Source organism: Nerophis ophidion, linkage group LG16 (genome assembly GCF_033978795.1).
Source record: "Nerophis ophidion isolate RoL-2023_Sa linkage group LG16, RoL_Noph_v1.0, whole genome shotgun sequence".
NCBI classification, from domain to species: Eukaryota; Metazoa; Chordata; class Actinopteri; order Syngnathiformes; family Syngnathidae; genus Nerophis; species Nerophis ophidion.
Genome location: NC_084626.1, coordinates 22,739,589 through 22,763,335, shown reverse-complemented (window position 1 = coordinate 22,763,335; position 23,747 = coordinate 22,739,589). Strand labels below are relative to the sequence as shown.

The 23,747-nt window shown below is 38.2% G+C and overlaps 1 protein-coding gene across 3 annotated transcripts in view; it reads right to left on the bottom strand.

The window, feature by feature from the left end:
- ubap2a (ubiquitin associated protein 2a) overlaps positions 1-12,705 on the bottom strand; it is a 49,779-nt gene extending 37,074 nt beyond the window's left edge. For 2 of the 3 annotated variants that reach the window (XM_061874718.1, XM_061874719.1), the window contains exons 1-3: positions 12,578-12,705; positions 4,972-5,109; positions 2,811-2,888 (exon numbers count right to left, since the gene is read on the bottom strand). In XM_061874718.1, coding sequence (XP_061730702.1) covers positions 2,811-2,888; positions 4,972-5,064 — 171 coding nt within the window. In that variant the 5' untranslated portion in view covers positions 5,065-5,109; positions 12,578-12,705. The remainder of the gene's footprint in view (positions 1-2,810; positions 2,889-4,971; positions 5,110-12,577) is intronic. The other variant, XM_061874720.1, reaches the window with a different exon arrangement.
- Between the last annotated feature and the right edge of the window lie 11,042 nt (positions 12,706-23,747).

The following is a 23,747-nucleotide window of genomic DNA, read 5'->3' as shown; positions in this document are numbered from 1 at the left end:
ATATGTGTTGCTGAATCTTTTGCAATTTGTTTAATGAATAATGGAGACGTCAAAGAAGAAAGCTGGAGGTGGGAAGCGGTGTATTGCGGCCGCCTTTAGCAACACAAACAGCCGGTGTTTCACTGTTTACATTCCCGAAAGATGACAGTCACGCTTTACTATGGAACAGAGATGTCAAGCGAACACTTTATGTATGACCACACATACAAAGTACAGTGTATTATGCAGCGATCATTTCGAAAGATTGTGTTTCGAAGAGGGTCCCTTGCGAAGGGCAGAGATGGGCGTCGCCACCACCCGTCAACTGTCCCTGTTGTTCAGCAATGTTTGCTAGCAATATCAAGATTCAGTATATGCTGTTGAGCTTACAAGAGATTTATTCATACAGTTTATTAATACTGACAATTACTAACAAATATCACTTAAGTCGCTATAATGTGGTCATCCGTGTCGAATAAAGCACTTGTCTTTCCTGCACAACAACTAAGCTTTTAGCTTCTGTTTCGAAAATTAACAAGGAAAATACAGTTGATTGGACCGACAATCACAATATTTATTACTAGGACTTACTTAACATTACGTTAGTTTATTTGCTTAACCAAGTCTTGAAGATATATTTAGGTATAGCAGCCACAAAAGTACACCAACTAATGTGATTTCTAGTCCTTTCTTTACGTTTAGTTCTGCTCTCAGACACTACTAATGTAGTAGAGAATACACTAGATTGCATCACAGAAAGTTCTTCAAACAAATCATGTTTAAACGGCGGCATGGCGTAGTGGGTAGAGCGGCCGTGCCAGAAACCTGAGGGTTGCAGGTTCGCTTCCCACCTATTGACATTCAAATCGCTGCCTTTGTGTCCTTGGGCAGGACACTTCCCCATTGCCCCCAGTGCCGCTCACACTGGTGAATGAATGATGAATGAATGGTGGTGGTCGGAGGGGCCGTAGGCGCAAACTGGCAGCCACGCTTCTGTCAGTCTACCCCAGGACAGCTGTGGCAACAGATGTAGCTTACCACCACCAGGTGTGAATGAATGATGGCTTCCCACTTCTCTGTGAGCGCTTTGAGTATCTAACAATAGAAAAGCGCGATATAAATCTAATCCATTATTATTATTATTATTATTATTATAAACAAACATTTTACAAAGTTATCGCTGCAGACACGATCATGGTCTGATTGTATTCCTCAAGATGATGAAAGTGATATGTCTAAGAGCCATTTACTTCGACACAGTTTCTTTTTTTCCCCTCACTTTAATACTTTTATGAACCACTTCTTTCGGGACGGTATTGCTGCTCAAACTCTACACTCACTTGTTTTAATGCTAGACTCCAGCTGCTTGACACTGCCTGACATAAGACGCGAAGAAGAAAAGCGGACATGACGTCATATGCAACCTTGCTATAGCTGACTAAGTTGTGTTCTACCAGTCACCAAATAAGGTACACAAGTTACATTACAAAGTACATAAGGCAAATAAAACAGAAGACTGCTGACCCAATTGGACATAAAACCAACGCATTAGATCTTGTTTGTAGTACTTTTTTTACTGAAACATTTGATCTTTTTTTTTTACCTATCACGTGTTTTTATGTTAATATAAGTACGATTTTTTTTTTCTTTTACGTTGTGTGTGACTGCTGCTGTTTCTGATGTTGCTATTATGTATTTCTATAACTTTGTTCTGCTGCCCTCTTTGCCAGGTCACTCTTGGAAAAGATATTAATCTCAGTGAGGTTTTTTTACCTGCTTAATAAGAGGAAATTGATTGATTGAGATCATAAAACCTTGTTATCATTGACTCAGACGGCTTAGTTCATGTAGAACAGGGGTCGGGAACCTTTTTGGCTGAGAGAGCCATGAAAGCCAAATATTTTAAAATGTATTTCCGTAAGAGCCATATAATATTTTTTAGACCAACATTTTTAAAGTATAATAAGTCTCTTATTCTTTTTAATAAGATTTTTATTCTGAAGATAACCAATAATAAATGAAACACTTCTTACCATTAATGCGACTTCATGTACAGGTATGGTAGAAAACGGTTCGATTGGTTAAAATGCATGAGAATGTTTTATATTTTGAATGTTATTTTTAACACTGTGATTATGTTAGAATTATTTTGTATATATTATCACACAACTTTTATGCTTAAGGGCCGTTGCTATAATTATTGTCAATTTTGCTGAAGAGGTATTTTTCTTTGTCTTTGCAAAACTGGCAATCCAAGAGATTGCCAGCCAGTCTGGTATTAGTGTCTGTGTCCAGGAACGGCCTGCTTACTGCCAAGGCCCCCGTGATGCAGACAAAGTAAGAGACAAGACGATATCACCAGCCTCAACACATTTGCATTTTTGTATAATCATATATTGTGTCTAACTGGAGTTGTCGAGTTTACCCTCTTCCCTCAGGGACAGCTTCAGTGATGTAAAAAGGGACATCCCCAAAAAATTAAGAAAGCACCAGTGCTGGACTTTTAGAACAGAGTTTGGATCTTTAACTAGGATACAGCCCAAAACACGTGTTTCTTCATTAAGCTAAATTGAACTCTGTCTTTGCATGATTCCTTGCTTCTCGTCTGTTTAGTAGATGTCATCAGTGTTTGAACCTGACAGATTACCAGCGGGTATATTCATTTTTTATCGTGTTAAGTAATGTCAGCTAAGATTTATCTGAGAGCCAGATGCGGTCATCAAAAGAGCCGCACCTGGCTCGAGAGCCATAGGTTCCCTACCCCTGATGTAGAATGTAAAAGACGAAGCAGTGTTGGCGGAAGAATCCTGAAACACATGACTGTACTGTACCTGATTCACTTTGTCTTCAAAGTCAGCATCATTCTTGTCATAGATCATCTGTGCAAGCCGGATTTGTTCAGCAGTAGCCTGCAACACAAAAACACTCATTTGTGAATGTCGGTTCTCACAAATTATAATATAACTGCATTCAAACAGTTTAAGAAATGGTTTTAAGTGAACAGGATGCAGAAAAGGTAAGCATTTTTGTGTTTGGTGTTGTGTTGTTGGTTCATCTTAGAAAAATATATTATTTAAACAAATACTTTACTGTGAATATGGATATTTAATTTTGGATTGAAATCGTTTTATCATCAAATAAAGAAGTATATGTTTACATGTTTTTTTTTATAGTAAATCTAAAATCTGAGCTGCATTACTTAAAACTGCTAACAAGGCAGATTATTTTGCTCGTCAGTGGAAGGATATCCATGATTTTAGTACATACTACCTTGGTGATAAGCAAATTGGTATAACATAGAAGGTGAACGAGAAAGAAAGCAGCTACATAGCCGTATTTATTTTATTTGTCAAAAATAAGATAAGATATTTTAAGTCCATATCCTGTGCAAGAGGAACGTTTGCCTAACCTGTTGCAAAAAAATGTTTATAAATCATTTTCAGGCGTGTTCAAATGCAATTATGACCTGTGGAATTGCACCGAGACCAGGGCTGGGAAACTCATTTTAGCTCAGGGGCCGCATGGTGAAAAATCAACTCCAAAGTGGGACTAGCTGGTAAGATTATGGCATGATAACTTAAAAATAAATACAACTTCAGATTTTTTACTTTGTTTAAAAATAGACCAAGCACATTCTGAAAATGTACAAATCATAATGTTTTGGGGTTTTTTACACTTACATGGGACGGTTAATAGTATTATATCTTGATTTGTCAATATATTAACACTTTCTGAATAAATGATGTGATAATGTTCATCAGTCAAATATGTGGAATTGAGTCTGGCAGAGTGTTAAGATGCTCCCGTTGGTGTTAATTGTTAATCTATCAGAAGATGAAATAAATAAGAATATCAGAATCAAATTACAAGATGTTATTAATGTAATTTACTTATTTTTCTCATTTTTTGTACTGCTACTAACATCATGTTGTTAATTCTGTACATATGTAGCAATATCTACAACAAAACATGTGAATTTGGAGTCATTTAATTAAAGTTTGAAGGAGATCCATATTATTTCAGCATATTTATGTGCACCCAGAAAATGTGCCCCCCAGTTATACAGTGTATTCATCCATCCATTTCCTACCGCTTAGTCCCTTTGGGGTTGCGGGGGGCGCTGGTACCTATCTCAGCTACAATCGGGCGGAAGGCGGGGTACACCCTGGACAAGTCGCCACCTCATTACAGATGATCAAAAGCATTTGTGTGAATGTGAGTTGAATGTTTTCAGTCTGTCTGTGTTGGCCCTGTGATGAGGTGGCGACTTGTCCAGGGTGTACACCGCCTTCCACCTGAATGCAGCCGAGATAGGCTCTAGCACCCTCCGCAACCCCAAAAGGGACAAGCAGTAGAAAAATGGATGGATGGATGGATTTACTTTGGCAGAAATGTCACAGGCTACATTACTAACAACATCTTTGAGGATCAACGCATTTACGTAACAATCCACATTTTGTATACTGTTACTAATAAGCAGCATAAGTATGTAGTGTCCAAACACACACGTGTTACCTCCGTCTTAACGCAACATATAGCTCCGCCCCCTCAGGGGATAAAATAATTGCTATTGCGACATCAAGTGGACACAAGGTCTTTTATTTAAAAAAAAATATCTTTTTTTTTGACTTTGCCAACTCAACCAGTATGTTTGACACCCCTGACAAATAAAAATTTGATTTTTATCTCAGCACTTTTTTAATAAAACTAATGATTAGGACTAGTATTAAATGTGGTTAAATGAATATACTTTTGCAGCTCAAACATTGGCACCCGCTTAAAAACACTATGAGCCTGGCCCTTTCTGCAGTCAAGTAAATAAACGCATTATGAAGACTTTTCCACTGTTTATAGAAGTACTCCCGACATTGTGCAACTAGATTTATTGGCAAGGGTATTTGGGTCACTGATGTTTTCTTTCAAAACCTTTGCAGCTGTGAAGTGTGTGTGGGCGTCGGGTCGTCAACTGTTTTCGTTGCTGTGGAGCCTCACCTGTATCTGTTTTTGTGGTTGGGATGTGTGAGTGGCAGCAGGCGGCACTTTTTCACGGGGGCCGCGGGCCTTCTCGCCGCCCAGCGAGCTCATCTTATACAGTATATACAAAACTCTGTATGTACAAAATTAAAAAATCTGCCAAAAGAAACAAGAAACAAATGTAGGTCATACACACACTGCTCCATCAAAGCCTTGTAACATGTTATTGTGTTTGCTCTTGGTAGGTAACACATTTTAAATAACAAAATTGTAGCATTATTGTTATTGTTATATTATTAGTGGTCACAATTCTCCTGATGATGCAATGGTTTTTCATGAAAATCTAGGTTGAGGAGCGAGGTTGACCTAGATTCCGCTTACATGCAAACAAAGATGTGTGTGTAGCAGGAAACAATAACACTACACACTGGGGCTATGTGACACAAGGACATATATTGTAGGGCGACATTAAAATGTCAATCGTACAGTACAGGCCAAAAGTTAGGACACACCTACACACCTTCTCATTTCAATGTGTTTGCTTTATTTTCATGACTATTTACATTGGAGATTGTCACTTAAGGCATCAAAACTATGACACCTGTGAAGGGAAACCCATTTCAGGTGACTCATGGAGAGAATGCCAAGAGTGTGCAAAAAGCAGTAATCGGAGCAAAGGGTGGCTATTTTGAAGAAACTAGAACATAAAACATGTTTTCAGTTATTTCACCTTTCTTTGTTAAAGGCCTACTGAAATGAGATGTTCTTATTTAACCGGGGATAGCAGGTCCATTCTATGTGTCATACTTGATCATTACCATATTTTTGCTGAAAGGATTTAGTAGAGAACATCCACGATAAAGTTTGCAACTTTTGGTCGCTAACATCGCTAACAGAAAAGTCCTGTCTTTACCGGAAGTCGCAGACGATGACGTCACCCGTTGATGGCTCCTCACATCCTCACATTGTTTTTAATGGGAGCCTCCAACAAAAGGAGCTATTCGGACCGAGAAAACGACAATTTCCCCTTTAATTTGAGCGAGGATGAGGATATTGATAGCGACGGACTAGGAAAAAAAAAAACAACAAAACGCGATTGCATTGGGACGGATTCAGATGTTTTTAGACACCTTTAGTAGGTTAATTCCGGGAAATCCCTTATCTTTCAATTGTGTTGCTAGTGTTTCAGTGAGATTAATTAGTACCTGATAGTCGGAAGGGTGTTTCCACGGGTGTGTTGACGCCAGCGTCTGATGGAAGTCGACGGCAGCTGTACGGACGGCACAAGTAAGTGGCGACTTTTAACCACAATTTTCTCACCGAAAACTGCTTGTTGACAAGTGTTCGGGATCCATGTTCGCTTGACCGCTCTGATCCATAGTAAAGTTTTACCTCTGGGAATTTTAAACAAGGAATCACCGTGTGTTTGTGTGGCTAAAGGCTAAAGCTTCCCAACTCCATCTTTCTACTTTGACGTCTCCGTTATTAATTGAACAAATTGCAAAAGATTCAGCAACACAGATGTCCAAAATACTGTGTAATTATGCCGTTAAAGCAGAGGACTTTTAGCTGTGTGTGTGTGCGCAGCGCTAATAATTCCTAACAGTCCGTGACGTCACGCGTACACGTCAGCATTCCGCGACGTTTTCAACAGGACACTTCGTGGGAAATTTAAAATTTTAATTTAGTAAACTAAAGCGGCCGTATTGGCATGTGTTGCAATGTTAATATTTCATCATTGATATATAAACTATCAGACTGCATGGTCGCTAGTAGTGGCTTTCAGTAGGCCTTTAAGTACAAAACTCCACGTGTTCATTCATAGTTTTGATGTGACAATCTACAATGTAAATAGTCATGAAAATAAAGAAAACGCATTGAATGAAGAGAAGGTGTGTCCAAACTTTTGGCCTGTCTGATACACAGGTAAGTCTTTATTGCTTATATCGTGAATCAAACATCTGGTCTGCAGCTAATGTAAGTGCAGCAATGTTTCCAGTGGTCTTTTTACGTCACTTGAAAGAACATTACGATCATGGATGTCAACAATGTAGAGATAGAGAGACCAATAGAAGCTAAACCTACAAATATCAGAGAAGAATTGGTGCCAATAAGAGGAATGAAGAACTTTTTTATTCGGCTAAATTTTGGACTGAAAAACTCAAACAAGTCGTTACTAGCAACGTGAACATGTCAAATATTTTTTATCACTTAAATGAAGTGCGTTACAGAGACGGTGTTATAATGCTACAATGTACTCACGCTACCTCAAAACAATGAAGTGAAACGTACTAAACGTTGTCCAAAGCCACCGTCTACTACATAGCAGTCCCGCAAACACCAAAAAAATTACAGAGGCCATCTCTAAATTCATGTATAGACATGATTAGAGATGTGCCTATCAATTGGCCACCGATCTGAATCTTTTTCCCAGGAAAAGTATGTAAACGGTCGTTGACTTAAGATTAATGTCGATCACAGACGCTGATTATCTCTGGCTGACAGTATATCTGTATGTGGAATTAAATGATGGAATGGATTAAGCATAGAAATCAAACAATGTACTAATATGATCCACTTCAAGAAACTACAAAGTACAAAAAAGAACACTCATGATAAACATTCTGAATTTATTCATCCATCCAGTCTTTCATTCTCAAAATAATCTTACTTATCTCATCGTATGGAATATAACTTATTTCACCAGTTATTTATTTATTTTTATTGTGATACTTATGGAGTATATTGTGAATACATTGAGAACAGGAAGTGAACTCAAGTTTTAGCAACTGTGATGTAAAAGAAAAGGTGTAGGATTTAATAAGCTCTGCTTCTTCCTACTCCTTATCCAACATGTTGAAAAGACAAACTGGAAATTGTGATGTATCATGTTGTATGCTTGCATGTTCCAAATAAACTCAAACTTTACTGTAAATACAAAGCTTTATCACTTGGACTGTTCAACCCCAGGCCACTCTTGTAGCTGAATGTTTTCTACATTTTAAGATTAGGAACAATATATGGCAGTCTGGACATCATTCCTTCATTCATTGGTATTATTTATGTTTTTAACCGGACCGCCCCCATATCTTTATAAATGACATGTCGTTTGTAAAGACATTACAGAAGACAATAGGATAATGTCAACAACACTGGCAGAGCCGCAATGAGTTTATAGCAGGTGTGTGAAAGATCAACAATCAATATTATTGGCAGAAATAGAGGGCCCCAAAATCAAGGCAAGGCTTTTTTTATTAGCGACCAAAAGTTGCAAACTTTATCGTGGATGTTCTCTACTAAATCCTTTCAGCAAAAATATGTCAATATCGTGAAATGATCAAGTATGAGACATAGAATGGACCTGCTATCCCCGTTTAAATAAGAACATCTCATTTCAGTAGGTCTTTAAGGAGTGTAGATGGAGGCATGTTACAGTAGTAGTAAGCAGACATTAACAGGAAATGAACAAGTGAGACTAATGTAATACAACAACTGTCGATGTGTCAGCATTGTCAATCAGTACACATGGAGGATGGCATCGATGTGCAGATTGGTCTTGTCCATACCAAGTATCAGTAAGTGATCAATACGAGAGGGATCAGATCATTACTTTAATTGTCTCAAATTATTTTTTTGTTGATGTTTTAGTTAGTTTTAGTCACATCACACCCTGACTTATTTGCTGTTTTGCTGTGTGTAGTCTTTTACTTCTTGTCTTGCACCCCTATTTTATCAATCAATGTTTACTTATATAGCCCTAAATCACTAGTGTCTCAAAGGGCTGCACAAACCACTACGACATCCTCGGTAGGCCCACATAAGGGCAAGGAAAACTCACACCCAGTGGGACGTCGGTGACAATGATGACTATGAGAACGTTGGAGAGAACGAAAGCAATTTTAGTGGCTTCTTGTCTATTTTTGGTATTTTCCTGTAGCAGTTTTATGTCTTCCTTTGAGTGCTATTCCTCGCATCTACTTTGTTTTAGCAATCGAGAATATTTAAGTTGTTTTATCCTTCTTTGTGGGGACATTGTTGATTGTCATGTCACGTTCGGATGTACTTTGTCTTTGCAGTCGTCCAGCATTCTGTTTTTGTTTACTTTGTAGCCAGTTCAGTTTTAGTTTTGTTCTGCATAGCCTTCCCTAAGCTTCAATGCCTTTTCTTGGAGGTACTCACCTTTTGTTTATTTTTGGTTTAAGCTTCAGACACCTTTTTACCTGTACACTGCCTCCCGCTGTATCCGGCACCTACAAAGCAATTAGCTACCTGCTGCCACCTACTGATATGGAAGAGTATTACACGATTACTCTGCCAAGCTCTAAACAGTACAGACACTCAACAACAACACATCATTTGCAGACTACACTTACTGGTTTGCAAAAAATATTTAACCCAAATAGGTGAAATTAGATAATCTCCCACGGCACACCAGACTGTATCTCACGGCACACTACTGTGCCACGGCACAGTGGTTGAAAAACCCTACACTAAGCCACTGAGATCAAAAGTTACTAAATAGATTTCATCTTACTAAATTGTTTTGTTCTATAAAAATAACATCGTCCTGGAATCGTATCGACAACCACATATTCTGAATCGAATCAAATTGTTGTTAAAACAAATCATTACACCCCTCATATGCATTTATTCAACAGTAAAAAAAACAAAAACCCAAACCTATTATATTGTTGCAAATTAGCTCTATATAATTATGGATGCAAACAACTGAGTTTGCTTTGATGAATAAGAATGGAAGATTACATAAAGTGTGCAAGTATAAATGACTGACACAAACATAGTTTCTCAGCCTGTAAGAGTAAAAAAAAAAATGCTGCCACGGTTGTTTTCCTGGAGAACAATAGCATTGCAGTTTACATTGCCCGTGACGTCATCCAATGCACTGACGCCATTGGCTGCCAGACTGAACAAAAGCTTGTGCCAAAAAAAAAAAAAACACCTTGCTAGAGTTCAGTGCTACATTTCAATACTGGCACAGTAAAAAAAAAACACGCACAAATTAACAACTTCACACGTTTACGAATCATACATTTCGATTCTCTTCATTGGGACAATAAAGTCCATTCAACGGAATGATTTACTTGGCCAAAATGAGACATTTATTGTAGATAAAGATGACTTAGAGTGGCTAATATGATCATTATACACAAAAACATGACTGACATTTGGCATTTTCTTTTTCATTTGCAAAGACAGGGCGAGAATGTTGCTTTGGAGCCACGCTAACGTTAGCCTTATTGAGATGGTGTAGTTCAGGGGTCAGGGGTCAGCGGGCACCAGGTCGCCCGTAAGGACCAGATGAGTCGCCCGCTGGCCTGTTCTAAAAATAGCTCAAATAGCAGCACTTACCAGTGAGCTGCCTCTATTTTTAAATTGTATTTATTTACTAGCAAGCTGGTCTCGCTTTGTTCAACATTTTTAATTCTAAGAGAGACAAAACTCAAATAGAATTTGAAAATCCAAGAAAATATTTTAAAGACTTGGTCTTCACTTGTTTAAATAAACTGATTTTTTTTTTTTTACTTTGCTTCTTATAACTTTCAGAAAGACAATTTTAGAGAAAAAAATACAACCTTAAAAATTATTTTAGGATTTTTAAACTCATACCGGTATACCTTTTAAATTCCTTCCTCTTCTTTCCTGACAATTTAAATAAATGTTCATGTAAATTTATTTTTTTTATTGTAAAAAATAATAAATACATTTTAATTTAATTCTTCATTTTAGCTTCTGATTTTTCAATGAAGAATATTTGTGAAATATTTTTTCAAACATATTATTATTAAAATAAAATAAAAATATTCTGGCAAATCTACAAAATCTGTAGAATGAAATTTAAATCTTATTTCAAAGCATTTTGAATTACTTTTAAAACTTTTGTTCTGGAAAATCTAGAAGAAATAATGATTTGTCTTTGTTAGAAATATAGCTTGGTCCAATTTGTTATATATTCTAACAAAGTGCAGGTTGGATTTCAACCTATTTAAAACATGTCATCAAAAGTCTAAAATTAATCATAATCATGAAAAATGACTAATGATGTTCCATAAATTCTTTTTTGAATTTTTTCAAAAAGATTCGAATTAGCTAGTTTTTCTCTTAATTTTTTTTCGGTTGAATTTTAAACAGTCAAAATTGAAGATAAACTATGTTTCAAAATTGTATTTTCATTTTTTTCCTGTTTTCTCCTCTTTTAAACTGTTCAAATAAGTGTTTATGTCATCATTTATTCTCTACAGAAAACCTTCCGTAAAAGGGAAAAAAATGTACGACGGAATGACAGACAGAAATACCCATTTTTTTGTATATATAGATTTATTTATTAAAGGTAAATTGAGCAAATTGGCTATTTCTGGCAATCTATTGAAGTGTGTATCAAACTGGTAGCCCTTTGCATTATCCAGTACCCAAGAAGTAGGTCTTGCTTTCAAAAAGGTTGGTGACTGCTGGTGTGGTTGTTAATAATTCTAGCAAACCTAGAAAATCTGTAGAATCAAATTTAAATCTTATTTTAAAGTCTTTTGAATTTCTTTTAAAATTTTTGTTCTGGAAAATTTAGAAGAAATAATGATTTGTCTTTGTTAGAAATAAAGCTTGGTCCAATTTGTTATATAGTCTAACAAAGTGCAGATAGGATTTTAACCTATTTAAAACATGTCATCAAAATTCTAAAATTAATCTTAATCAGGAAAAATGACTAATGATGTTCCATAAATTCTTTTTTTAATTTTTTAAAAAATATTCGAAACAGCTAGTTTTTCTCTTCATTTTTTTCGGTTGAATTTTGTAATTTTAAAGAGTCAAAATTGAAGATAAACTATGTTTCAAAATTTGATTTTCATTTTTCTCCTATTTTCTTCTCTTTTAAACTGTTCAATTAAGTGTTTTTTTTCAACATTTATTCTCTACAAAAAAACCTTCCGTAAAAGGAAAAAAATGTACAACGGAATGACGGACAAAAATACCCATTTTTTAATATACATAGATTTATTTATTAAAGGTAAATTAAGAAAATTGGCTATTTCTGGCAATGTATTGAAGTGTGTATCAAACTGGTAGCCCTTGGCATTATTCAGTACCCAAGAAGTAGCTCTTGCTTTCAAAAAGGTTGGTGTGGTTGTTATTCCACAGATTGACACTTTGCACCGTAGTGTCACCGGGAAAAGTCAACAATAAAAAGTATATTTGGGTGAAAAGTGGGCCGCTTTGTCCTAGCTAGGTAGCTAACATGCTAACACGGAGGGGGAGCTAACGTTAGCACAAGATGCTAACTAAATCTGGTACAAGTTGGCCGTTTTAAGCTGCTCGTTGGAGCCCAAAACACGCAGGCGGAGTCGACAAAGGACGGCGCGGCAAAGGGTGCGAGCTGACGGCCGGCCTGTGTGCGGTGAAAAGAAGGCCTTCGGGGGTCAGACATCCACAGCACGGAGCTGCTGGCCAACAACACAACGGAACTAAGTAGCCAAAGACACAAGACGCTCGCAGCCTCGCGGTCAGCTGGCCGGGGTGCAGGACACCAGGCTCCCCGGCGGAAACGCAGCGGACACGACGGCCAACGACGAGCAAATAGGAGGAAAGATGAGTAAAAGTGTGTTTTTATTACCTGCTAACACGCTTCAGTCAGTCAGCCAGCAGCAGACAGGGTGGTCACGTGATCAGGGCTTCCCGCGGTGGATGCTCGGCTCTCCTCTCTGGACACTTCTCCTTCCCCCCTGCTGCCTCCGATATTACTTCTACTTCTCCACTACATGCTTATTTACATCTCCACTACATCCTTATTTACATCTCCACTACATGGCCAACATCCTTATTTACATCTCCACTACATGGCCAACATCCTTATTTACATCTCCACTACATGGCCAACATCCTTATTTACATCTCCACTACATGGCCAATATCCTTATTTACATCTCCACTACATGGCCAATATCTAGTATTTACATCTCCACTACATGGCCAACATCCTTATTTACATCTCCACTACATGGCCAACATCCTTATTTACATCTCCACTACATGGCCAATATCCTTATTTACATCTCCACTACATGGCCAATATCTAGTATTTACATCTCCACTACATGGCCAACATCCTTATTTACATCTCCACTACATGGCCAACATCCTTATTTACATCTCCACTACATGGCCAACATCCTTATTTACATCTCCACTACATGGCCAACATCCTTATTTACATCTCCACTACATGGCCAACATCATTATTTACATCTCCACTACATGGCCAACATCCTTATTTACATCTCCACTACATGGCCAACATCATTATTTACATCTCCACTACATGGCCAATATCTAGTATTTACATCTCCACTACATGGCCAACATCCTTATTTACATCTCCACTACATGGCCAACATCCTTATTTACATCTCCACTACATGGCCAACATCCTTATTTACATCTCCACTACATGGCCAACATCCTTATTTACATCTCCACTACATGGCCAATATCTAGTATTTACATCTCCACTACATGGCCAACATCCTTATTTACATCTCCACTACATGGCCAACATCCTTATTTACATCTCCACTACATGGCCAACATCCTTATTTACATCTCCACTACATGGCCAACATCCTTATTTACATCTCCACTACATGGCCAACATCCTTATTTACATCTCCACTACATGGCCAACATCCTTATTTACATCTCCACTACATGGCCAACATCCTTATTTACATCTCCACTACATGGCCAACATCATTATTTACATCTCCACTACATGGCCAATATCCTTATTTACATCTCCACTACATGGCCAACATCATTATTTACATCTCCACTACATGGCCAACATCCTTATTTACATCTCCACTACATGGCCAACATCCTTATTTACATCTCCACTACATGGCCAACATCCTTATTTACATCTCCACTACATGGCCGACATCCTTATTTACATCTCCACTACATGGCCAACATCATTATTTACATCTCCACTACATGGCCAATATCCTTATTTACATCTCCACTACATGGCCAACATCATTATTTACATCTCCACTACATGGCCAACATCCTTATTTACATCTCCACTACATGGCCAATATCCTTATTTACATCTCCACTACATGGCCAACATCCTTATTTACATCTCCACTACATGGCCAATATCTAGTATTTACATCTCCACTACATGGCCAACATCCTTATTTACATCTCCACTACATGGCCAACATCATTATTTACATCTCCACTACATGGCTAACATCCTTATTTACATCTCCACTACATGGCCAACATCCTTATTTACATCTCCACTACATGGCCAACATCATTATTTACATCTCCACTACATGGCCAACATCCTTATTTACATCTCCACTACATGGCCAACATCATTATTTACATCTCCACTACATGGCCAACATCCTTATTTACATCTCCACTACATGGCCAATATCCTTATTTACATCTCCACTACATGGCCAACATCCTTATTTACATCTCCACTACATGGCCAACATCATTATTTACATCTCCACTACATGGCCAATATCTAGTATTTACATCTCCACTACATGGCCAACATCATTATTTACATCTCCACTACATGGCCAACATCCTTATTTACATCTCCACTACATGGCCAATATCTAGTATTTACATCTCCACTACATGGCCAACATCATTATTTACATCTCCACTACATGGCCAACATCCTTATTTACATCTCCACTACATGGCCAACATCCTTATTTACATCTCCACTACATGGCCAATATCCTTATTTACATCTCCACTACATGGCCAACATCCTTATTTACATCTCCACTACATGGCCAACATCCTTATTTACATCTCCACTACATGGCCAACATCATTATTTACATCTCCACTACATGGCCAACATCCTTATTTACATCTCCACTACATGGCCAACATCCTTATTTACATCTCCACTACATGGCCAACATCCTTATTTACATCTCCACTACATGGCCAACATCCTTATTTACATCTCCACTACATGGCCAACATCCTTATTTACATCTCCACTACATGGCCAACATCCTTATTTACATCTCCACTACATGGCCAATATCTAGTATTTACATCTCCACTACATGGCCAACATCATTATTTACATCTCCACTACATGGCCAACATCATTATTTACATCTCCAGTACATGGCCAACATCCTTATTTACATCTCCACTACATGGCCAACATCCTTATTTACATCTCCACTACATGGCCAACATCCTTATTTACATCTCCACTACATGGCCAATATCCTTATTTACATCTCCACTACATGGCCAACATCATTATTTACATCTCCACTACATGGCCAACATCATTATTTACATCTCCACTACATGGCCAACATCCTTATTTACATCTCCACTACATGGCCAATATCTAGTATTTACATCTCCACTACATGGCCAACATCCTTATTTACATCTCCACTACATGGCCAACATCCTTATTTACATCTCCACTACATGGCCAACATCCTTATTTACATCTCCACTACATGGCCAACATCCTTATTTACATCTCCACTACATGGCCAACATCATTATTTACATCTCCACTACATGGCCAACATCCTTATTTACATCTCCACTACATGGCCAACATCCTTATTTACATCTCCACTACATGGCCAACATCCTTATTTACATCTCCACTACATGGCCAACATCCTTATTTACATCTCCACTACATGGCCAACATCATTATTTACATCTCCACTACATGGCCAACATCCTTATTTACATCTCCACTACATGGCCAACATCCTTATTTACATCTCCACTACATGGCCAACATCCTTATTTACATCTCCACTACATGGCCAACATCATTATTTACATCTCCACTACATGGCCAACATCCTTATTTACATCTCCACTACATGGCCAACATCATTATTTACATCTCCACTACATGGCCAACATCCTTATTTACATCTCCAGTACATGGCCAACATCATTATTTACATCTCCACTACATGGCCAATATCCTTATTTACATCTCCACTACATGGCCAACATCCTTATTTACATCTCCACTACATGGCCAACATCATTATTTACATCTCCACTACATGGCCAACATCCTTATTTACATCTCCACTACATGGCCAACATCCTTATTTACATCTCCACTACATGGCCAATATCCTTATTTACATCTCCACTACATGGCCAACATCATTATTTACATCTCCACTACATGGCCAACATCCTTATTTACATCTCCACTACATGGCCAATATCTAGTATTTACATCTCCACTACATGGCCAACATCCTTATTTACATCTCCACTACATGGCCAACATCCTTATTTACATCTCCACTACATGGCCAATATCTAGTATTTACATCTCCACTACATGGCCAACATCCTTATTTACATCTCCACTACATGGCCAACATCCTTATTTACATCTCCACTACATGGCCAACATCATTATTTACATCTCCACTACATGGCCAACATCCTTATTTACATCTCCACTACATGGCCAACATCCTTATTTACATCTCCACTACATGGCCAACATCATTATTTACATCTCCACTACATGGCCAACATCCTTATTTACATCTCCACTACATGGCCAACATCCTTATTTACATCTCCACTACATGGCCAACATCCTTATTTACATCTCCACTACATGGCCAACATCCTTATTTACATCTCCACTACATGGCCAATATCCTTATTTACATCTCCACTACATGGCCAACATCATTATTTACATCTCCACTACATGGCCAACATCCTTATTTACATCTCCACTACATGGCCAATATCTAGTATTTACATCTCCACTACATGGCCAACATCCTTATTTACATCTCCACTACATGGCCAACATCCTTATTTACATCTCCACTACATGGCCAATATCTAGTATTTACATCTCCACTACATGGCCAACATCCTTATTTACATCTCCACTACATGGCCAACATCCTTATTTACATCTCCACTACATGGCCAACATCATTATTTACATCTCCACTACATGGCCAACATCATTATTTACATCTCCACTACATGGCCAACATCCTTATTTACATCTCCACTATATGGCCAACATCCTTATTTACATCTCCACTACATGGCCAACATCCTTATTTACATCTCCACTACATGGCCAATATCCTTATTTACATCTCCACTACATGGCCAACATCCTTATTTACATCTCCACTACATGGCCAATATCTAGTATTTACATCTCCACTACATGGCCAACATCCTTATTTACATCTCCACTACATGGCCAACATCCTTATTTACATCTCCACTACATGGCCAACATCCTTATTTACATCTCCACTACATGGCCAACATCCTTATTTACATCTCCACTACATGGCCAACATCCTTATTTACATCTCCACTACATGGCCAATATCCTTATTTACATCTCCACTACATGGCCAACATCCTTATTTACATCTCCACTACATGGCCAACATCCTTATTTACATCTCCACTACATGGCCAACATCATTATTTACATCTCCACTACATGGCCAACATCCTTATTTACATCTCCAGTACATGGCCAACATCATTATTTACATCTCCACTACATGGCCAATATCCTTATTTACATCTCCACTACATGGCCAACATCCTTATTTACATCTCCACTACATGGCCAACATCATTATTTACATCTCCAGTACATGGCCAACATCCTTATTTACATCTCCACTACATGGCCAACATCCTTATTTACATCTCCACTACATGGCCAACATCCTTATTTACATCTCCACTACATGGCCAATATCCTTATTTACATCTCCACTACATGGCCAACATCATTATTTACATCTCCACTACATGGCCAACATCCTTATTTACATCTCCACTACATGGCCAATATCTAGTATTTACATCTCCACTACATGGCCAACATCCTTATTTACATCTCCACTACATGGCCAACATCCTTATTTACATCTCCACTACATGGCCAATATCTAGTATTTACATCTCCACTACATGGCCAACATCCTTATTTACATCTCCACTACATGGCCAACATCCTTTTTTACATCTCCACTACATGGCCAACATCATTATTTACATCTCCACTACATGGCCAACATCATTATTTACATCTCCACTACATGGCCAACATCCTTATTTACATCTCCACTACATGGCCAACATCCTTATTTACATCTCCACTACATGGCCAACATCCTTATTTACATCTCCACTACATGGCCAACATCATTATTTACATCTCCACTACATGGCCAACATCCTTATTTACATCTCCACTACATGGCCAACATCCTTATTTACATCTCCACTACATGGCCAACATCATTATTTACATCTCCACTACATGGCCAACATCCTTATTTACATCTCCACTACATGGCCAACATCCTTATTTACATCTCCACTACATGGCTAATATCCTTATTTACATTTCCACTACATGGCCAACATCCTTTTTTACATCTCCACTACATGGCCAACATCCTTATTTACATCTCCACTACATGGCCAATATCTAGTATTTACATCTCCACTACATGGCCAACATCCTTATTTACATCTCCACTACATGGCCAACATCCTTATTTACATCTCCACTACATGGCCAACATCCTTATTTACATCTCCACTACATGGCCAACATCATTATTTACATCTCCAGAACATGGCCAACATCCTTATTTACATCTCCACTACATGGCCAACATCCTTATTTACATCTCCACTACATGGCCAACATCCTTATTTACATCTCCACTACATGGCCAATATCCTTATTTACATCTCCACTACATGGCCAACATCCTTATTTACATCTCCACTACATGGCCAATATCTAGTATTTACATCTCCACTACATGGCCAACATCCTTATTTACATCTCCACTACATGGCCAACATCCTTATTTACATCTCCACTACATGGCCAACATCATTATTTACATCTCCACTACATGGCCAACATCCTTATTTACATCTCCACTACATGGCCAACATCATTATTTACATCTCCACTACATGGCCAACATCCTTATTTACATCTCCACTACATGGCCAACATCCTTATTTACATCTCCACTACATGGCCAACATCATTATTTACATCTCCACTACATGGCCAACATCATTATTTACATCTCCACTACATGGCCAACATCATTATTTACATCTCCACTACATGGCCAACATCATTATTTACATCTCCACTACATGGCCAACATCCTTATTTACATCTCCACTACATGGCCAACATCCTTATTTACATCTCCACTACATGGCCAACATCCTTATTTACATCTCCACTACATGGCCAACATCCTTATTTACATCTCCACTACATGGCCAACATCCTTATTTACATCTCCACTACATGGCTAATATCCTTATTTACATTTCCACTACATGGCCAACATCCTTTTTTACATCTCCACTACATGGCCAACATCCTTATTTACATCTCCACTACATGGCCAACATCATTATTTACATCTCCACTACATGGCCAACATCCTTATTTACATCTCCACTACATGGCCAATATCCTTATTTACATCTCCACTACATGGCCAATATCTAGTATTTACATCTCCACTACATGGCCAACATCCTTATTTACATCTCCACTACATGGCCAACATCCTTATTTACATCTCCACTACATGGCCAATATCTAGTATTTACATCTCCACTACATGGCCAACATCATTATTTACATCTCCACTACATGGCCAACATCCTTATTTACATCTCCACTACATGGCCAACATCCTTATTTACATCTCCACTACATGGCTAATATCCTTATTTACATTTCCACTACATGGCCAACATCCTTATTTACATCTCCACTACATGGCCAATATCTAGTATTTACATCTCCACTACATGGCCAACATCCTTATTTACATCTCCACTACATGGCCAACATCATTATTTACATCTCCACTACATGGCCAACATCCTTATTTACATCTCCACTACATGGCCAACATCCTTATTTACATCTCCACTACATGGCTAATATCCTTATTTACATTTCCACTACATGGCCAACATCCTTTTTTACATCTCCACTACATGGCCAACATCCTTATTTACATCTCCACTACATGGCCAACATCATTATTTACATCTCCACTACATGGCCAACATCCTTATTTACATCTCCACTACATGGCCAATATCCTTATTTACATCTCCACTACATGGCCAATATCTAGTATTTACATCTCCACTACATGGCCAACATCCTTATTTACATCTCCACTACATGGCCAACATCCTTATTTACATCTCCACTACATGGCCAATATCTAGTATTTACATCTCCACTACATGGCCAACATCATTATTTACATCTCCACTACATGGCCAACATCCTTATTTACATCTCCACTACATGGCCAACATCCTTATTTACATCTCCACTACATGGCTAATATCCTTATTTACATTTCCACTACATGGCCAACATCCTTATTTACATCTCCACTACATGGCCAACATCCTTATTTACATCTCCACTACATGGCCAACATCCTTATTTACATCTCCACTACATGGCCAACATCCTTATTTACATCTCCACTACATGGCCAACATCCTTATTTACATCTCCACTACATGGCCAACATCATTATTTACATCTCCAGTACATGGCCAACATCCTTATTTACATCTCCACTACATGGCCAACATCATTATTTACATCTCCACTACATGGCCAACATCATTATTTACATCTCCACTACATGGCCAACATCCTTATTTACATCTCCACTACATGGCCAACATCATTATTTACATCTCCAGTACATGGCCAACATCCTTATTTACATCTCCACTACATGGCCAACATCCTTATTTACATCTCCACTACATGGCCAACATCCTTATTTACATCTCCACTACATGGCCAACATCATTATTTACATCTCCAGTACATGGCCAACATCCTTATTTACATCTCCACTACATGGCCAACATCCTTATTTACATCTCCACTACATGGCCAACATCCTTATTTACATCTCCACTACATGGCCAATATCCTTATTTACATCTCCACTACATGGCCAACATCATTATTTACATCTCCACTACATGGCCAACATCCTTATTTACATCTCCACTACATGGCCAACATCATTATTTACATCTCCACTACATGGCCAACATCATTATTTACATCTCCACTACATGGCCAACATCATTATTTACATCTCCACTACATGGCCAACATCATTATTTACATCTCCACTACATGGCCAACATCATTATTTACATCTCCACTACATGGCCAACATCATTATTTACATCTCCACTACATGGCCAACATCCTTATTTACATCTCCACTACATGGCCAATATCTAGTATTTACATCTCCACTACATGGCCAACATCCTTATTTACATCTCCACTACATGGCCAACATCCTTATTTACATCTCCACTACATGGCCAACATCATTATTTACATCTCCACTACATGGCCAACATCATTATTTACATCTCCACTACATGGCCAACATCCTTATTTACATCTCCACTACATGGCCAACATCCTTATTTACATCTCCACTACATGGCCAACATCCTTATTTACATCTCCACTACATGGCCAACATCATTATTTACATCTCCACTACATGGCCAACATCCTTATTTACATCTCCACTACATGGCCAACATCCTTATTTACATCTCCACTACATGGCCAACATCATTATTTACATCTCCACTACATGGCCAACATCCTTATTTACATCTCCACTACATGGCCAACATCCTTATTTACATCTCCACTACATGGCTAATATCCTTATTTACATTTCCACTACATGGCCAACATCCTTTTTTACATCTCCACTACATGGCCAACATCCTTATTTACATCTCCACTACATGGCCAATATCTAGTATTTACATCTCCACTACATGGCCAACATCCTTATTTACATCTCCACTACATGGCCAACATCCTTATTTACATCTCCACTACATGGCCAACATCATTATTTACATCTCCAGTACATGGCCAACATCCTTATTTACATCTCCACTACATGGCCAACATCCTTATTTACATCTCCACTACATGGCCAACATCCTTATTTACATCTCCACTACATGGCCAATATCCTTATTTACATCTCCACTACATGGCCAACATCCTTATTTACATCTCCACTACATGGCCAACATCCTTATTTACATCTCCACTACATGGCCAACATCCTTATTTACATCTCCACTACATGGCCAACATCCTTATTTACATCTCCACTACATGGCCAACATCCTTATTTACATCTCCACTACATGGCCAATATCTAGTATTTACATCTCCACTACATGGCCAACATCCTTATTTACATCTCCACTACATGGCCAACATCCTTATTTACATCTCCACTACATGGCCAACATCATTATTTACATCTCCACTACATGGCCAATATCTAGTATTTACATCTCCACTACATGGCCAACATCCTTATTTACATCTCCACTACATGGCCAACATCCTTATTTACATCTCCACTACATGGCCAACATCATTATTTACATCTCCACTACATGGCCAACATCCTTATTTACATCTCCACTACATGGCCAACATCCTTATTTACATCTCCACTACATGGCCAACATCATTATTTACATCTCCACTACATGGCCAACATCATTATTTACATCTCCACTACATGGCCAACATCATTATTTACATCTCCACTACATGGCCAACATCCTTATTTACATCTCCACTACATGGCCAACATCCTTATTTACATCTCCACTACATGGCCAACATCCTTATTTACATCTCCACTACATGGCCAACATCATTATTTACATCTCCACTACATGGCCAACATCCTTATTTACATCTCCACTACATGGCCAACATCCTTATTTACATCTCCACTACATGGCTAATATCCTTATTTACATTTCCACTACATGGCCAACATCCTTTTTTACATCTCCACTACATGGCCAACATCCTTATTTACATCTCCACTACATGGCCAATATCTAGTATTTACATCTCCACTACATGGCCAACATCCTTATTTACATCTCCACTACATGGCCAATATCTAGTATTTACATCTCCACTACATGGCCAACATCATTATTTACATCTCCACTACATGGCCAACATCATTATTTACATCTCCACTACATGGCCAACATCCTTATTTACATCTCCACTACATGGCCAACATCCTTATTTACATCTCCACTACATGGCCAACATCCTTATTTACATCTCCACTACATGGCCAACATCCTTATTTACATCTCCACTACATGGCCAACATCCTTATTTACATCTCCACTACATGGCCAACATCCTTATTTACATCTCCACTACATGGCCAATATCCTTATTTACATCTCCACTACATGGCCAATATCTAGTATTTACATCTCCACTACATGGCCAACATCATTATTTACATCTCCACTACATGGCCAACATCTATGATTTGGCCAGCCATCCAAATGATGACAAGCAGGTGTCTTAATCACAGGTGTATCAAACCAAGCACTTGGGCATGGAGCCTGTTTCGACAAACATTTGTGAAGAATGGGCCACTCTCAGTGATTTTCAGCGTGGAACTGTCACAGGATGCCACCTGTGCAACAAATCCAGTCCTGAAATTTCCTCCCTCCTAAATATTCCAAAGTCAGCTTTGTTATAAGAAAAGTGAAGAGTTTGGGAACAACAG